Genomic DNA, 18,517 nt, shown 5'->3' with positions numbered 1-18,517 from the left:
GTTTCCTTTTCGTTGGTTGTTTCAGTTGCTCCTTCTGCTTGTATGCTCCTTTGATTTTCAACTGGGCAAAAAAACAAAAATCACAAAAAAAAAGGCTTCTGTCTGAGTGAACGCTGCAGCCCAGGTCTTTTCTGCTTTCAATGATGAATTAAAAAAGCCGCAGAAACACTAGAAAATTGAAAATAACGGGGCGTAGCCCTGCAAAAGAACTGATCATGAGTAAATGCCTACTCAACGAGATGTGTAGTTGAACTTCTAAACTGCTCTGAATATGTTTCCCCAAAATGAATCAGACTGAAGCCCAATAGAGGCATAAACACTATGTTCCTCACGCAACAAGATAGACAGAGGCGACGTTGAGGGCACAAAGGACAAAGAGTCTCAGCTTTGTAGCGACTTGTCTTTCCTGCGAGATAAACATGAAGACAGAATCACAAAGACTTGTTATACTTAGGTTGTTTGTCCATTCAAGTGGCCTTGCATAACACCCTTCTAGGCAAAGGCTTTCCAGATATTGTGAATGACCATTGACTGTCTGTGTGCAACAGAACCTTCACGTCGCCCTCTTCTTACCCAATACTGGAGTGATAATCAACAACAACTTTCCAACTTCCTACGTTGCTGCATCAACTCGTCCTGAACTTTATCCTTCAGTATTCTCCCTAACAAGCATCATGCGGAAGGAGCGTAGGAATCAGCGCTACCGGGTGAGTCTGTCTTTCGAGTCTTTCCAAAACACCATCGAAACAATCCTGCTATGACTGTCTCTTGTGTGTCGAGTAGCTAACATGGCCGAGTGGCAGCCAAACGACTTTGGCAACACGACCAACACGATCAATTTTCCAGACCAAATGAGAGGCCGCACCATCGAGCGATTCCCACCAGTCCTCGTGCAAGACGCAGAACGCTTCCCTAGAGATCCGAGAGTCCCCTTCGTTCCTCCTGAGATCGCGCAAGCACCTGCCCCCAGACCTCGCATCAACGCGTTCAATAACCAGCCTTTGACTTATCAGCATCATCAACCGGTGAATGCCTGGGTCCCAGGACTTCCGGGACCGGTCAATACCGGCCGGCCCACCATGATCCCACCCAATACAATGATGGCCACTCCGCCTGCTGTGTATGCGCAGCCAGGACCTGTCATGACCGGGCGCCACGTCATGAATCCGGCTCACGCAATGATGAACAGTCCTCCTCCTGGTTATGCGCAGCAAGAGCCTTTCATGGGGCCCCATCCTGCCATGAATCCAACTCATGCAATGATGACTACTCCTCCTCCTATTCTTGCGCAGCGGATGCGGGAGCAAGTTAACCAGTACAAGATGATTCTGCGTGAAATTCGCACGGCAAGCGGACGACTGGTAAGTTTGATCAAACTTGTTGACTCGCTCCTTCAATCCATTATTTCGGCTCCTTTGGATACTGACCTGTTGAACGCTAGGAGTTCGAATCAGCCCGTTTTACGCCTCACCCGAGCTTCACGGATTCGCCACCTCCAGAGATATACTCGCCGTCTTCAGAGGGAAAGAGTCCCAAAGGGGTGATGTTCGCCGAATCGACTCCGGCCTCGAAGCTTCGTGGGGATGCGCCTGAGTTTGTTCCTGGTAGACCATATGAGGGCAAAAACCAGAAACCAAAGACTGAGCGGGGATGGATGATTGTTTCTAGCACGTAGCTTCGGTGTTTCTTCTGAACGCTTGAGCAGTGCCACTGAAGGTCTGAGTCGATTCGGATGGCCCTTTTGAAAGACCTTCGTCCATATCAGGACAGTACATTGCATGAGGGCATCTATTTAGCCGTCCTTTAAGGATATTGAGTTGATCCAAATGGTATGCAGACATTTCTACTCTTCCCTAAACTGGCGTCCTGAGGGGGATTGTATAAGACCAAGTGGAATATGTAGGCTTTTGTGACCGTTCCATATATTTGCCGAACCCCATGGGGCTTGAACTAATTCCCTTAACTCCTGACTATTCCCTTGGTCCCTGAGGAAAAGGTATAGATCGGAACTTCGAACCAGATCTGCCTGACGGAGGCGGGCTGGCCATCAATTTTTGTTACGGTCTCTACTTCACCGTAGAGCTTCCGAGACGTTGTCGAACTTTTCCGAGACCTTGCCGAACTGCAACCGCCCTTTTCTGAACACTAACAACAACTTAAGCCCACCACCCCAAATTGTATCCGCGAGTTGTTGCCAAAAGCCGACAAAATGTTAATCTTGTTTGATTCTACCTTCCTGACTGCTCTGAATTTCCTTCGCCCTCTCCTTGCCCATTAAGACCACACGCATCCGTACGACCGTACCAACTACCGATGGCCGCATCAACTTATCCGAGAGGCTCTGAGGTTCTCGGCAATCACTACTCATTAGTTGCGCTATGGTATCAATGATCTGCAGGCTTACATGCTACAATGGAATGGTCTACTGTGCGCACGGTTGTGATTTATGCGGCCCGATTGCAGATCTATTGATTCGAGAAGGCTGATTTCGCTGACTCGGCGAACCGTGTGCTTGCACGTCAGAGATATGGTCAACAAAGCGAGAATCGAACCACACCGACAATGCCGTGGCTCGAAGTGATTTGCCGGACATCTCAATTAACAGAGTCTATTATTCAATATGGACGTGATATTTCCCAATCGATCAGCCACCGACCCGGCGATCCGGTTTGCACAATATGGCTGAGCTGAGGAGGCTCATTTGGCTCATGGAATCGTGCAGCTAATCAATGAACCTGGGCTGGTCTTCTTGCATCTGGACGAGGTCACACTGCGCACAATCGGAAATTTTATCAGCCATCCTAGCCACTTGTTCAGAGATGAACCGGGACACTGCAGCCTGGTACGCTCTTCGGAGGTAATAAAGCATCGATTCCCGCTGTTGCATTATGTTATCTCACATTGTTGCATTTGCGCTGAGTTGACATCTGTTCAGTCCTCGCCATGGGCTCCTTTCGCGATGGACTAGCATTTCTAGCCCTGCTTCTGTTATGCCTTGTTTCATGGGGATCAGCTAGTGTGGTGCGCTTCAAAATCACTCTGACATGGGAGGACTGGGCTCCAGCTGGTATTGCCCGGAAGATGATTCTCACCAACGGCCAATTTCCAGCTCCGCCATTGTACTTGCGGCAGGGGGATGATGTTGAGTTTATGGTGGATAATCAACTTCCGTTTACTACCGCAGTCCATTTTCATGGTAATCCTATTCAATGACAACAATTGCTAGGCAAGGCTGACGCCTCTCGCCTAATAGGAATTGACCAAACGGGAACGCCTTGGTCCGATGGAGTCCCTGGTCTTTCACAAAGACCAATTCCGTCCGGCAGCAGTTTTCTTTACAAGTGGAATGCTGGACAGTATGGCAGCTATATGTATCACGCACACAGAAGAGGGCATATTGATGATGGCTTATACGGAGCGATTTATATCCGTCCTGATGACGCAGTGGAGAAGCCCTTTAGGTTGATAACCAATCGTACGCGTGAAGTCAAGGCCATGCGTCGAGCCGAAGAAAGAACAACCCCGTTAGTGCTAAGTGACTGGCGCCAATTGACATCCGAGGAGCTGTGGCACGCGGAAGAGGCAAGTGGACTAGACGCATACTGTGTGAATGCGTTATTAGTCAATGGAAGGGGTTCGGTACAGTGTCTGGACCGCCATACATTAGATCAGTATAGTGCGACAAAGTGGGCATTCCTGGGAAATTTTTCGCTGACTGATATTGGGTAAGTGTGAAAGAGACACGGCACTTCAACTTATCTATTTGAAGCTGACTCTCCCAGCTGCGCTCCCCCGACGATTCCACTGCTCCAAGGAAACTTCGCCCATAATTTTAGTGCCAGTCCACCGACTGTGTACTCTGGCTGTACTCCGTCTCAGGGCTCGAGCGAGCTACACCTGGTTGACCCACTCGCTTCGTACGCCAGCTTTGACCTAATCAGTGCTGCTGGTGTGTCAACGCTCACTTTCTCAATCGACGAACATCCCATGTATATATACGCCATCGATGGAAGATATGTCGTCCCCGTTCGAGTGGATGCCGTCACCATTGCCAACGGCAACCGTTATTCAATCATGGTGAAGCTGGATAAACCGGCTGGTGACTACACCGTGCGTATAGCGAACGCCGGAATCAACCAACTTATTAGTGGCAAAGTGAGCTTGTCTTACAACACGCCTTTCAAAGCTCAATGTCGTCCTTCGCAGCCATCAATCGACATCACCGGCGCAAACACAACAGCGGACGTCGTGATATTCGATGAGAGCATGGTGAACCCTTTCCCTGTGGAGGTACCGGCGCAACAGGTTGCCCAGACCTTCTTCCTAGACGTCGCCCGGTTTAACGCGTCCTACCGCTGGGTGCTTGGAAACTCAAGCTTCCCGCTCTCCGTGGAGGAATCGCCTCCGCTTCTGTTCAATCGCTCCGCCGCCAAGCCCGACCTCTCGATTTCAACGCGTAACGGAACCTGGATCGATCTCATTTTCAGAGTGGTCGACCCTTTACAGCCACCACACCCTATTCACAAGCACTCGAACAAGTTTTTCGTCATTGGTCAAGGAAATGGAGTCTTCAACTATACCTCAGTGGCCGAGGCGATGAAGTACATTCCGGAAAGCTTCAACTTTAAGACACCGCAAATACGGGACACATTCGTAACGCCTCCCAGTGTATCTGGCCCCACTTGGTTGGCGATAAGATATCAAGTTGTGAATCCTGGCGCATTCTTGATTCATTGTCACATTCAGGTGCATCTGAGCGGCGGTATGGCGCTGGCAATGTTGGACGGGGTAGATAAGTGGCCTGTGGACTTTCCCGAGGAGTACCGGCTCGCTGCCTCGGGATCATAGTGATAGGATCATAGTGATCGGAGTGACATATGCCTGCGCTGGGATGTTACGAGCTCAGCCTTACAGCCACACGAAGGTACTTTTCCGAGACCTCCGGTAGATACATGGTCGAGGAGAGATGATAATATAGAGCGTGGACTTTCTTGGCCGACCATACCTCAGGCAAGTTAATGGATACCCCGCACAGGCTACTCCTTACTTGTATGAGGGATCGACCTCCATGTAGTCTGACATCTGAAACTCCATAAGGTACTTAAGACAGTTAACCTGAAAGTTGGACACAGAGCCACAGTCGTGTGATAAGTGATTACCTCGGGAAACCGCCGAACTTTGAGTTTAACCCCACAACTTGGCCAAATGGGGTCGTGTGGGGTCGTGCACGCCCCTGAGGTTTCAGGAACCGGACCACCATGACGAGGATCCCCCTCTTGAGCATCTCTATTCTATCCTGGTTCATTGTAGTAGTGAACACGATCTTCCATCTCGATAATTTGTTCTCAACCGCGCGATAGCTTTGTCGCTAGCACCTGCAAGGCTCAGACCATACACCGCGACCCGCCTTCTCCGCTGTGCCCGCCGGTGGTACCAATCACTTGCTCGCACAGCTTACTTATTCAGGAACGGGTTTCTGCATCCACAACTGTGCCTGTGCGACCGGCCGCTTTTTGTTCTTGAATAACAGAATAGAAAAACTATTGGTTCACTATGGTCTTCTGTGGGAAACCCAGCAAAGGATGCGGCCAATGCCGATCGAGAAAGATCCGGTGCGACCAGGAACGGCCTGCTTGTTCGCAATGTCTCAAAGGCAACCGGGTCTGTCCCGGCTACCGGGACGAGCTGTCGTTGATGTTCCGTGATGAAAGTCAGCAGGTTGTCCGGAAGGCCCGTAATAGTGCTGCCGCGCGCAAGTCCAGGCAGGCAAGGAAGACCAGGCGCACCCTTTCGCCGAGTGAGAGTAGCCCCGAGTCTACATCCGGTGCGACGACGGTCTCGGCCAGCCGGAGTAGCGATGTGATTGACTTCGGCGATGAGAGCCCAGTGCAGACTGAGCTGATTGAGCGCCAGCCGCTGAGGAGGATCCAGCCGTCGCACCAGACCACGCAGGATGAGGCGGTTTGTTACTTCATTCAGTACAATCGGTGGCCTGGGTTCCACTGGATGATAGATCTACGTCCCGACTTTCTTGCCAGCTCGGGCTTTTCTGTGAGCCAGGAGGCTATGAAGGCGAGTGTCGGTGCTGTGGGGACGGCGATGCTGGGACGGGTCCGACAAGACACGTCGATGGTTATTGCTGCAGGAGCGGAATATGGCTGCGCTTTGCAAATGTTAGCGTTTGCTGTCTCAGATCCCGCAGAAGTGAAAGCCAATTCGACACTGGGGGCGGTCTTGATGCTGGCAATTTTTGAGGTAAGCGGACTTGACGAACCCTCTTTTTCTGCTCATGGATGGCTCAGACAATATTCCAGGTCGTTACCAGCCGGACAACACAAAATATTGAAAAGTGGACGAACCATCTTCGCGGAGCCGCGGCGATTCTTGAGCTGCGCGGTCCAGAGCAAGTACAGAATGAAGAGGGTCTGAAGCTGTTCGTCCAGCTGCGGTTTCAGATAGTACGTGCTTCGCTGGCTCCTGCGGCTTGAGGTATCTTTGTTTGAATGACAGCTGACACTCGCAGATTACGAGCTGCTTACAGCTCAGCGTACACGTGCCACCATCGGTGCTCGAATGTGCACCACTTGGCATGTTTCTCCGTCCACAGACAGATGCTTACGGTGATCGCCTGATTTACATCATAGGCCAATTGGCCAACCTTCGCGCCGATGTCAGACAAAAGTACATGACAGATAATCAAGAGATTCTAGCAGCTGCCTACGACATCGAAGCAGAACTGCTAGCCTGGCTTGCATCTCTTCCTCCAGACTTTTCGTACACCACCGTCGAGAATACTTACTCCGACGCCGCGTTCAAGAGACTCTGTCGTGGCATACTCCCATACAACAACCAATACCACATCTACAGCGATCTCTGGATTTGCCATACATGGAACCAGTATCGCTGCGCGCGCATCATCGTCTCCGAGATAATACTGAGCTGCCTGCGGCGATTGTTCGTCAAGTCAGCGGGGGCATCTCCCAGCGAACTGCAAAGTCACTGTTTCAAGATCCGCAGCACCACACGGCAGTTGGCTACGGACATCTGCGCCAGCGTACCCTACCATTTTGGCGTTGGAAGCACGGGAGAGAGCCAAACAGGCTCTGTCTCCATCAATGAGAGTCACACCGCAGGTCTCGTGCTACTGTGGCCACTGGTAATGGCTGGCGCAAGCGAGGGGAAGAATCACCCGTTGCGCAAGTGGGGCATTGACTGTCTGCGGCTCATCGGGCACGGTATGGGGATCGATCAGGCTCTTGCTTTGATTGATGTTCTAGAATCCGAAGCGGGGGTCTTTGACGGCGTGGGCGATGACGGGGTGCTCATTGAGGAGAAGAGCTCCGCCATTGTGAAGAACATAGTTTTGGCAACTACTTGGAAGCATTTGGAGGCTGAATAATTGCTTCCTTTGTGGGAGTGATTTGATTGAATATAGGTGTATAGTCTTGGGCGATCTGGCGTATTGGATGAACGATCGTTCTGTCTCGTGAGGCGCCTTATCAGATGATTTATGCTGTACATGATGTAAATGACACATTCATATACATAATCCACCTCATCCATATCTCATAAAGCTTAGATCAAAGCCTTCTGGTGGACTGCACGCTCTGGTTTCATTTGTTCCTGAGGCAGCTACACAGCCTTGTTCACAGTTGCGGAGGGGCAGTGCTGCAAGGCTTACCCACTGCACACCACAATACGGGAGCAAGGGTTACTGTAACTAAGTCAGAATTATTGACTACTCGACTAAGCCTCATTGCTTTGTCTAACTTGAGTAGTCGTTCGTATATTGGTCTCGGAATCCGGGGTTCAGCCCTTGTATTACCTACTAAGGCTTGGTCCTAGATCCTGACTCTCTAAGCTCAGCCTTCTTAGCCTGGGCACATAGACAGTTTCCCATGTGGTAATATAATGGCACGATAGTCCTAGTCTGCCTTGTATATGCCTTCATTGCTCGTGATACTAAGGGTCATGAGTAGATAAAAGAAAGTAGTATTCGTACCTATGCAAGAGAACAAACCATGAGATCATTAGTTGACAGATCCATAGAACTGTGGTTGAGACTGCCTCTTCAGTGAGTTCTGACTCCGACTCCATTCACAACCAAGGAAAGGCATCATATTTTCCCTCTTTTGTGGAGCCGATTGCATACCACGAGCATCATCCAGATTCCCGATCTCAATGCCGCTTCTCTTTGGAAGATTCACGTCTCGATCTCCTCCCCCTTCCCTTTCTCCTGGTGGATCTCTCGCGCCGGAATCTCTACCACACCAGCTCCCACCCTCTTATACTATCAACGACAATCCAGAAATCACAATGGGTCATCGTCACTCCCGAGTAGCAGGCAGTTCAAGCACCTCAGCCTCAAGACCGACCACCCACCAAGGAACCAGGTCTACCCCCAACAAAGGAAACACCTACGTGCAGACCAGCAACGTCGATGTCTGGTCTCCGCCTCCCTACACCCCGCAAGCACCAGCACCAGCCGCACATACACCGGGCTCGACGGCCTCCTTCACCAGCGGCGCAGGCGACACACCCTACGCCTTCCTCCGCGAGTTTGACACGATCTTCGTCGTCGACGACAGCTCCAGCATGCTCGGCGCGCGGTGGAAAGAAGCCGAGGAGGCCCTGGCCGCCATCGCGCCCATCTGCACGCGGTACGACCAGGACGGAATCGACATCTACTTTCTCAACCACCGCCGCGAGGCAACGGCCACTTCCACGGGCGCATACCACAACATCACGACCGCCGCAGACGTGCAGGAGATCTTCAACAGCGTGCGGCCGCGTGGGCCAACGCCGTACGGAAAACGGCTGCTGCAGATCCTGACCCCGTACCTGCGGCGCGTGGAGAAGATGGCGGCCGCGACGGACGAGGACGGGAACCTGCGGGATCCGGCAAGGTTCGTGAAGCCGATGAATATTATTGCGATTACGGACGGGGTATTTACGGATGATGCGGAGAGTGTGATTGTTGATGTTGCGAAGCGGTTGGATGCGTGTCGGGCTGTGCCGTGGCAGGTGGGCATCCAGTTCTTTCAGATTGGAGATGATGAGGGGGCGAGGAGGTATCTGGAGGATCTGGATGATGAGCTGGGGCATATGGCTCAGGAGGATAGCCTGAGGGACATTGTCGATACGGTGCCGTGGAGGGGGAGCCGCGGGCAGACGCTGAGCGCGGAGGGCATCCTCAAGTGCACGATGGGCGCGGTGCATAAGAAATACGATAAGCGGAAGGCGTTTTAGCCAGTTGTGTCTTTTTTTAATGCTTGATGAGATTGCTACGTGGTGGCTCTTTGCTTTTGTTATTCTGGTTGTTGTTTCATTAGCTTGAGGGCGGCTATTGTGTTTCCAGCTTGGACTTGGCGCACATATCTAATGCTTCTACTTCTGCGAGCAGCGTGAATCGAGCAGCCAGACTTTGCTGTGGTTCAGACTTCCCCAGTCTAGGCTCTGGCCAGGGCTATTCTTCACATGTGAAGGGAGTAGACTGTAACCTGCCACAGTAAGCGCCGGGCTGTTCGAAGATGAGCAGGGTCCTGTTCCTATTGAACTGGCAAAATTAATCGAACCAAGTCGGTGTACAGCTGAACACATTCGGAATATAGGTAAAAGGAAGAATCTTCCGTACTCGTATTGCTCGAAGATTTGGTTGAGTCCATTCAGCCACCACTAGACAGTGGACCCATCCGCCGCCGTCTCCGGACTATTGAAGATGATCCATGGGAATCAAGATCACGATATTCTCCCAACTCACAAGCTTTCGGCATACTCCGTACATCAGGTCTTGTAAAATCCCGCGATATCAATACTCCGCAGGGGATGACAGAAACTTAACCGTTTGACCGCCATGGTCGGCTGTTTCTGACGTGTCCCAATCTGCCGCAATCCGTTGCCCGGCACCGAAGCACACTAAGAGCGTACCTGCATGCCATGGCCGTAAGCGCCAGGAGGTTTTCAGTGTGTGCGGGGAATCCGACTGGTCAATTTGGATCTGGATGTCTGCTTTCTTATTAGTCTATCTGGCTTGATCAGGGATCGGTGAAACATGCTTCAGCTAGGTAGTCCAGAGTCTGTCCGTAATCCGTATAGCGTTGGGATTGATTTATCATGACTGGCCCTGTGTGACATCGCCGATCATGTCCTAGTCTAGTCTACTTGGACTCTGTGTGTTGAAATGGTAGACAAGATTGCAGTTGACACATCTTTTTTCATCTTGGATTATCCTTGGAGAATGATTGATGTCTACCTTGACTTCTTAGGTACGCAGGAGCCCCTGGTAATACGTGTTTTGCCAAGGTATGGCCCAGCGGATGGGAATATGGAGATGACCCATAGATCGATATCTACAGTAAAGAGTACACATGGTTTTTCACGTGGGAGATCTCTCTTTTATTGATCATTTTCGAAGTTGGCTGGTCGGTACGACTATTCTACAGATCGGAAAGAGGAATGTTGTAGGTCATTGAAGGGTTGATTTCCTGCAGTATGTTAGGGTTGGGTGTACCTAGCAGTAGTTAGTAGAAGGCTTGAGCTGACGGCGGTAATAATCTCCACTATCCGGTCAACCACATGGCTGGCTGACTGCATTTGTGGCTCTGCTGCTGATCGTATTCAAAGCAGGGTTATCAGTAATCAGGATGGGGATAATAACTAACTAATAATAAATGGCGTTATATGTGAGCCAAAGTCCTCGCAGCCTATTATTGGCCTCAACAAGGGCTTTACTTTCAGCTGAACTCAATCGGTCTCGCTAGGCCGATGACCGAATATTGACAACCAGCCTCTTAAGGTAATTAAGTTATCATCGCCCTGGCCCTGTGCTGTCGCTATTTTTCACTAGTCTGAGTAGTTTCTCGGATTTCTTCCAATCCTTTTCTCCTCTTCAAGCTTCGACGCTTGGTTTTCTTCCACCCCCCTGCAGATATCGCCATACAGGGCTGTGACGTGGTTCTTGCAGCAGCCAGTGGATCCTACCGTATAATCAAGGTGCTTTTCTCCTGTCTGTTGATTGTTTATGATGATGGCTCAAGTTTCAATGGTTATTATACCTCCCGTCGCATATTTTATTTTCTATTGATGGCCGTCCCATCCCAACGGTCAATTTTTGATCTCTCTTCAGTTCCGGTGGAGGGTGCTCAAGCACTCAAACAATCTCTTCCTCCCAACCTGAAACCACAACAACTGCCGTAAGCGCTGATATACTGTCGCCGTTTCGTCGATCCCCCTCGCTGGCGCTTCCATTAGCTGCGCATCCATCAAGCTCATTGGCGCCCGTCACTCCTGTCTCTCTCGCTCAGGAACATCCAATTTCCGTCATTGTGGTCGTCGCGGCTACTGAGACGCCAACTACAAAGCGTCGCAGCCGAACTTGTCTGTCAGATACCATTAACAGCTTTGGATTCGGTCTGAATTCTGTCAATTCGTCGGCGCAATCAAGCCCTGATACCGAGCTCTTGGATCTCATAAAAAGCAAGCGGACATCTAGCGAGATTCGAAACATCGAGGCGTTTTTCTTTCATTCAGTTCGCCTTCACCAACTTGCGCTGTCCGGGCTGGTCCTAGACAACGGACAGTCTTTCATTCTCTTCCTATATAATACTCAGATCGCTTGGAAGACTTCAAACTTTTCCTTCATTGAAACTTGCAATTCAGCGTTGATCAATCGGCATATATCTTCTGCATTTCTCTACTTGCGTTTGTTTATTCGGTTATTCAGCTATTGCGATATCTATTGCGATCATGTCTTCAACAACACTGATGACCTTCTTGCTGTATGTTCCCCTCGACAGCCCGCTTAGACTTGAACTGACCCTCCATACAGTACGACCAGTCCTAATGTCAAGTCCGTCAAACTGCTTGGGTCATGGGATAACTTCTCGAAACCATATGCCATGGAAAGGGATCGCCGCGTCGGTCCAGGCCATTGGAGAGGATGCCACACATTTACGGACATAGTCTGTGACGGCTCTCCCACTCATCAGGCCCCAGCGCGGTCTGGTGGACTCAAGATGGGTGGTACTTATTGGTATTATGTGGGTTCTTCAATCTGTCCGTCGTAACTCAACACTGACGTTCTAACTAGTACTTGTTGGACAACGACGTCGAGTATTTTAACGAAGCGGAGCCAGTGACCTCGCTTTGCCCGTTGCTTCCCGGTCAGCCGCTCAATGTGCTCCAGGTTCCCGTTATCCTTCCCGACACTCGGCATACACCTTCCTTTCAAGACAGTCCGAGCTCCAGGAAGGCCGATATACGAACCATGAACCCAGAGGACAAGTACATGAACCCACGTCGGCCGCCAAAGCCAAAGCTTCTCCGTCTCCGTACATCGCCGCCACTACTTCAGGCGCCAACCCCGGCTTGGTCCTTCAATACATCTCCTCTGGGAGCATTGACCAATAGAGCGGCTTCCCAGCCAAGTAGCTCCGTAAACAAAACACCGCGAAGTTCTGGCTCCAAGGCTGCTCGCTCCGTGTCACCCCCAAGATCGAGAGGCCTTCGGGCTGCTATCCGGTATTTGAATGCTTCTTCTCCCGACCTCAGCAACACTAACCGCTCGGACGGGGAGCTGGATTCAAAAGTCAAAGATGCGTCTGAAGTATGCCGCACCGGTAGTAGTGGGAAAGGCCGCTTTGACTTTCCAGAGTATTCTTTCCATGACTTCAATCCGGCCTCGACCGTCAGGCAATACGAGAATGCCCTTCACGCCGAAGACCTACCCTTCCGCCGACCTGCGTCTGCAGACAACGAAACCCCTCTGACAATGTCCATTCAGGATCGTCGTGCATTTAACACAAAATCCATGGAGCACCTGTCGTGTAGGAGTCCTCTGACTCTTGAAACGCAGCCCGACAATACGAGCGCGAGCGAAGAGTGTGCCTCAAAAACTTTTTCATACATGGCTGCAGAGCTCCTAGCGGCTTTAGAATCGCCGTCATTCTTGAGAACTGCCACCATTCCCGATGCTACGACACCTACCCCGTTCACTTACAAAGAAAAACGGCTTCCCACATTACCCAACTCACCCTCATCGGTGATGGATGAAGCGCTGCGCGATATCGACGCCCGCGAGAGAGAACTTGATACCGAGAACCTAGGAAGTCACTTTTCTGACTTCACTGAAACGGAGGACTCCGTTGTCGGCAGCTCCTACTGCGAGAGAAGTCACTTTTCGGAATGGAGTACAGATACAGAGATAATTTCTCCCGAGTCCATGACCTCCTCTTCCACCTTCAACAACGACAACCAGCTGTCCCGCAATTCCGGGGACGCGGAAATTTCAGACCATCTCGTACCCTCTTTAGCCTCCGACGCGAGCGATCCAAACACCCCCCACCTGACAGTGAATTCGAATTCGACCTCCATTGCCGGCGACTCACCTCACTTTGACCTTCCTCTTCCCCGCTTGACGGTGTCATTGTCTCCGTCTGATCTTGACATGGCAGGTCTCGGTATTGAAGACATGTACAACGTGGAGAGGGACCCCAAAAGACACGCAGCTTTCTTCGGCGCCATGAATGCTTTCGAGACACTAGGTTTGGTGAAAAGTCCCGACGCGTCCACCATCGAGTTTTCCGAGGATGTCAAAAACAACACGGCATCGCTTACTGACAACAGGGACGTACCCAACCGCCTCAGTTGTGCTTCTACGTCTATGTTGGATATGATGGACGAATTGGCTTATCTACGGAACGTGATCCAGTCTGGTACTGGCGAGAAATAGGAGATGGGTTGTTATACTGTGAACAATGCAGGCATTGTAGCAATTGCCAATTCTTTGCACACAGAAAAAAAATATAGATTTAATGATCAGTGTTTTAAAATATACAAATTTATGAATATACGTGGATGTACTCCGTGCCTACTTAGACAGGTCACAAATTAGATTAACAAAATATATCGTTCACCCAGACGATGATATAGAATTCATGAAACACTTATTAGATCATCTGATACACAGTATCAGAAGCAATTGGCCACAACTTCTTGCCCAGCTTCTCTCCTAAGCTTAATGGCCATGCTCCCTTCTGTCCCGATAAAATATATGTTGAGCTAACCAGTTCGCTGGTCTGAAGTGCAAAGCAACGCGACAAACGCGTGCCAAGCATCGTCGGTTAAAATACCCACTCCAGCATCCGTCCAACAACTACGGGAACAACCTTGAGATAGTTACTGAGAATATACTCATTCCGCCCTAATAAATTCTTCTCTATCATCAGAGGATGGATTAAAATAAACTATAACCATGGCTGAAGAGGTCTTCAAGCCACAGCTCACGCCCGTGGGCGAAAAGTCACTGCCGGCAAAATGCAAGGCAAGCACGCTGACATACTGTCCCACGATGGACCTGATCGCCCTAGTTACAGAGGATGAAGAGTTACATGTTTTCCGGCTGAACGGGCAGAAGGTCTTCGGGGGGACATTTAAGGGAGATCCTTATTTGGGCGAGGACGAAGCAGACGGGGAGATCCGAGCGGTGATGTGGAAGGATAATGGTCAGTTTGTCTCTTGTTATTCCCTCGGTAGGATTTTCGCTGACGAGCCGCAGGGAATTTACTGGCGGTTGCTTGTGCAGATGACACCGTCCGGTTGATCAGCTCGTACAGTGGTAAAACGGTGCACCATTACCCTGCGGCTCAGCCGGGCGCTCGCGCTCAGCCCGTCAGCATCACCTGTCTGGGCTGGGGTGTCAACTTTACAGATAGCAAAGCTGCGCAACGACATCTGCAGGACGCTGCGGGGCAACTCACTGTCTCGGATCTGCTGTCGCCGGATACGCAGCCGTCCAAGGCGGCCGCGCTGCTCAAGGCTGATTTACCGCGCGAGCTGGCTTTGCTGGATATCGAGAGCTCCTTGCCAAAATTGAGTACGTTGCCTGCGACAGGAAGCGAGTGAGTATTTTGGAGGATGATTCAGGGTCGCTGTGGTTGACTGCTTGCTAGTGATGACGTGTTTAGCTCTCGGGCGTCCATCGATGCGATCTTTCACTCGTCGTCGAAAAATAGTAATGATGCGGTTGATGTGCTTCTGGTCGGGTTCGATGATGGGACTGTCCATTTGCGTATCTTTGACTGCTTTGAGATTGGCTCGTTCAAGATCGGGGTATCGAACGGCAGCTCGTCTGCTTGCAGAATACTCCAGCATGCGTCGCATCCATTGAGCTCGACGCATGCGTTGCTGGCGTGCGCGTCGACACCTGACTCTTCTAATGGTCTGCATCTACTCACCATCGATCTTCGCTTTATCACTCGATCTGGTCGGTATCTGTCGCTTCTAGCCTACAAGACGACCCAGTTACAGAATCTGCTCCGGTATGTCGGCCAGGTCCAGAGGCAGATTGAGCTTGAGTGGAAGAATGCGCAGGAGTTGCCTGCTCGATACATGCGCAGTATCAATGAGGATCTGAGGGAGAAATGCCATTGTGACTTTGTCACTGCCGCTTACCATCTTGTGGTGACGGGCGACTGCTTCGAGCCGCTGAAGGAATTTTTGGTAGATATTGTTGGCGAAAGGGTATATTCCTATCGTGCGCTTATTCCGAAATGAAGCTAACAACGCGACAGGGTCATAAACGGTGGGAAAAGGCTGTCTCAAGCGGCTACGAGAACGTCCGACGGCTGACGCACGAGTGTCTACTGCCTGCTCTTGAGCGATGCGAAGTGCTACTTAGCCGCCTTATTGGCCTGTCTCGATTCCAGAAACTCAGCGAAGTGCTGGGCCTAGAAACCACCGACCTCAATGCGATTGTCGAGACGCTTGATTGTCTTCATCTCCTTTGTCATCAGATCCTTATCAATGCCAACGAGGAACTGGCTCAGTTCATCGCCTTCTCCCAGTGGCTTCGCCATGAAATTGATATGCAGACTGCCGAGCCCATGTCACAAACTTTGGATGAACTTATGGAAAAGACAGACATGATAGATTATCCACAGACTCTAAAATACATTAGAGGTGCGCTGACCAAGAGCACACTCCAGCATTTCATCCAGCAGCTTCCCATGATGGGAGTGCCAGTTGCTAAGCCTTCTGGTACTGCGTCAGACAAGTGGACGGCTGCAGATGACCTGCAATTCTACGACACGTTCAAAAAGCTTCTTGAGCAGCTGAATCAGGGCCAAAACAATGCGAATCAGCCGGAGCTTCCCAAGATGAATGACTTGACAAAGCGCTTAGGACTACAGTTTGAAAAAGTCTTTGGGCAGATAGCGATAACTCAACGCAGAGGTATCTTGCACCGTTCACCTCTTGCTCTTCATCCGGACGCCGATCAGGAGGTTATTGATATCACTATGAGCTCTGAGGTAAGGGTACCGATTCGACTAGATGCGTTGTTGCTAACGGGATCAACACTAGAATAGCGAAGATGGGACGGTTAATGTTATCTATATCGCCGTGAGATCAGTCAAGTCACATCATCTACGTAAGCTTGTGACCTTCCAATGTGCTTTGATGAATGCTTACTATTGTGCTCCTAGTCTACATCTACCGCGTCGTGTCAGACTCCGAGAATGGAGTCAGTTCTACCCGGGAAATCTGCTTAGGAGCGCTGGATCTGCAGGAAGGGGAAATCCGCCAGATTCAGTTCGTGCAGGACGATACCATGATGCTCCTTTGGTCGAATAACGGTATGTTATCAACATCGCACGCCTATTTCGCCCCAAAGTCACTAACTACCCTGGAATGAGTAGAAGGATCTGCCTATCTGCTGAACATCCCATTTCATCCGGCATCTACGTTCGATAACGAAGGAGCCTTCAGCTCGCCGTCTTCTTTCTTCATCACCTACAGCGACAAACTGCTTGATTCCACTTCACCTCAACCCACAACAGATGCTACGACTCTGGACTTGTTATCGCCGCATTCCACGCACGCGAGCCTCATCAAGCATGCCTTTTCTGTATCCGGTCAGAAGGCCAGGCCCTTGAGGTTCGACGTCAACGGACGAAAAGGTCGCCGGGCGATCTGCGTCTTGTACGACGATGGGTTGCGCTATGAAGTCTTGGACATGGATGCTGAGATGGCTGATGAGGATGAGGAGAGCGAATAGATAGCATAATAATGACTTCAATGAAAGCTTCGCAAGGCTGTTCTATCTAAAGAAGGCCATTCAAATTCATGTTTCATACTAATTCATCCAGAGTATGAGGGTTGGTTTCACCGTGAGACGCATACGCATTCCCGGTTACATCAGTGGCCATGAGGTCGTACTGTGCTAGATTCTACATTCTATGATCCATCGAAATACTCGGTATGATAGCAAGTACAGTACAATCCCAACCTTCTACCGTGTTCGATACATTGTTTCTTTCTTCAGAATCACCGTTGTGTCCGTTTAGTTTAGTCTAGTGTTTACAATCAGGATTCGAATTTCTTTCTTCTCAAAACAATCCAAAATCTTCTCAGCCCCATCAACCAGTGGATCTCTTTAGAATCCTAAACCAATCCATAACAGAATCTTCAGTCCTAAGTCCGACTAGTGTGAGGATTTGTGCGCTGATTGGGGTTGACGCCCTGACGGGGGCGATCGGTCGCCTGGGCCAACGCAAACACTGTGGAAAATGATCCTCCAATGCAGCAAAATGAAAACAAGCAAAGGAAGAATTTTCCCCCCTTGTGTTTACTCTTCAGCAGTGGTTATGTAAGAGGAGGGGCAGCCACAATACGTAAGTACCTGAGGTAGTAAGGTAGGGGATTACAAGTACGGTAATGACGAAAGTGACTTTAGACCTAGGTAGACCTGCGGAGAACAGAATAGACAGAGGTTCTTTCTCTATGGTTACGGGTAAAAAGAATGAAAAGTACTGTCAGTCAAGTAATATTAATCTCATCCCCTGCGATTATTTGATACAGCTGCCTGCTGTCTGTCATGGTGCGTCGAAATGGACGTAAAATGTGGCATCACGTGACAGCTCCATTCTCGGATGGGCGGTCGCCGGCCAATGGTAGGCCACAGCGTTGACGGCAGCTCCGGGCAGCAGCCCCAAGTGCGTCTCAGCGTCCAGTAAAGACACCGGATCTCTCTGTAGGTGTAAGGTAGGTACAGAGTCCAGAGTACGATCAAGTATCCATCCTTAAGCCTTAGTCTATTTGCCCAGCATCATCTGTCTCCATACCATTACCATTTGGCATCAAAAGAAAGGAAAATATCCCAGAGGCGAAGACGAAAAAAGAATATCAGCTTCGCCCCTCTATCCTCTTCCCTTCGACTTCCTGCTGCCTTCGCTTCTCTCCTCAGCCTTATATCGTCCAGAAAACTCACAGGAAAGCCAAATCCCTGCCAAAACTGTCCTTCCTCCACCCCACTACAGAGTACACTACCCATCAAGCGTCTGCCTGTCATCAAAGGTTTCTTGGGGGGGCTTTTTGTTCATAGCTTTTTCTCCCATTTCCTCCCTTGTTCTGGCGTGCATTCACCACATCTTTGGTCCGCTGTCTGGTCTCTTCTCCGACCCGGTGCATGCCTCGTCATATCCACAAAAACAACCTTTTTGATCTGAACCTCCAACATCGT

The 18,517-nt window shown here is 50.3% G+C and overlaps 6 protein-coding genes across 6 annotated transcripts; all 6 read left to right on the top strand.

Annotated features, from left to right (window-relative positions):
- Positions 1–788: 788 nt before the first annotated feature.
- Positions 789–1,675, top strand: Aud_007992 (uncharacterized protein; the record flags this gene model as incomplete). Its single annotated transcript, XM_043292878.1, has 2 exons — positions 789–1,361; positions 1,442–1,675. 2 exons carry the CDS (start codon positions 789–791, stop codon positions 1,673–1,675), a joined length of 807 nt encoding a protein of 268 aa, XP_043148813.1.
- Positions 1,676–2,943: 1,268 nt separating this feature from the next.
- Aud_007991 (multicopper oxidase) lies at positions 2,944–4,848 on the top strand (the record flags this gene model as incomplete). The annotated part of the gene is made up of 3 exons (XM_043292877.1): positions 2,944–3,196; positions 3,254–3,725; positions 3,783–4,848. The coding sequence occupies 3 exons, from the start codon at positions 2,944–2,946 to the stop codon at positions 4,846–4,848; spliced, it is 1,791 nt and encodes a 596-aa protein (XP_043148812.1).
- A 705-nt stretch (positions 4,849–5,553) lies between these two features.
- Aud_007990 (Zn(II)2Cys6 transcription factor) lies at positions 5,554–7,399 on the top strand (the record flags this gene model as incomplete). The annotated part of the gene is made up of 3 exons (XM_043292876.1): positions 5,554–6,255; positions 6,315–6,458; positions 6,524–7,399. The coding sequence occupies 3 exons, from the start codon at positions 5,554–5,556 to the stop codon at positions 7,397–7,399; spliced, it is 1,722 nt and encodes a 573-aa protein (XP_043148811.1).
- Positions 7,400–8,181: 782 nt separating this feature from the next.
- Positions 8,182–9,249, top strand: Aud_007989 (uncharacterized protein; the record flags this gene model as incomplete). Its single annotated transcript, XM_043292875.1, has 1 exon — positions 8,182–9,249. The coding sequence occupies one exon, from the start codon at positions 8,182–8,184 to the stop codon at positions 9,247–9,249; it is 1,068 nt and encodes a 355-aa protein (XP_043148810.1).
- A 2,496-nt stretch (positions 9,250–11,745) lies between these two features.
- Positions 11,746–13,729, top strand: Aud_007988 (uncharacterized protein; the record flags this gene model as incomplete). Its single annotated transcript, XM_043292874.1, has 3 exons — positions 11,746–11,777; positions 11,828–12,038; positions 12,089–13,729. The coding sequence occupies 3 exons, from the start codon at positions 11,746–11,748 to the stop codon at positions 13,727–13,729; spliced, it is 1,884 nt and encodes a 627-aa protein (XP_043148809.1).
- Positions 13,730–14,251: 522 nt separating this feature from the next.
- On the top strand, positions 14,252–17,053 carry Aud_007987 (putative anaphase-promoting complex component Cut20/Apc4; the record flags this gene model as incomplete). Its single annotated transcript, XM_043292873.1, has 7 exons — positions 14,252–14,501; positions 14,555–14,897; positions 14,949–15,519; positions 15,570–16,307; positions 16,360–16,426; positions 16,482–16,631; positions 16,695–17,053. The coding sequence occupies 7 exons, from the start codon at positions 14,252–14,254 to the stop codon at positions 17,051–17,053; spliced, it is 2,478 nt and encodes an 825-aa protein (XP_043148808.1).
- Between the last annotated feature and the right edge of the window lie 1,464 nt (positions 17,054–18,517).

The sequence above is a fragment of the Aspergillus udagawae genome, assembly GCF_001078395.1.
Source record: "Aspergillus udagawae IFM 46973 DNA, scaffold_6, whole genome shotgun sequence".
In the NCBI taxonomy this organism is placed as follows: Eukaryota; Fungi; Ascomycota; class Eurotiomycetes; order Eurotiales; family Aspergillaceae; genus Aspergillus; species Aspergillus udagawae.
The sequence above is the reverse complement of the archived record's forward strand: the minus strand, read 5'-3'. Positions and strand labels throughout refer to the sequence as shown.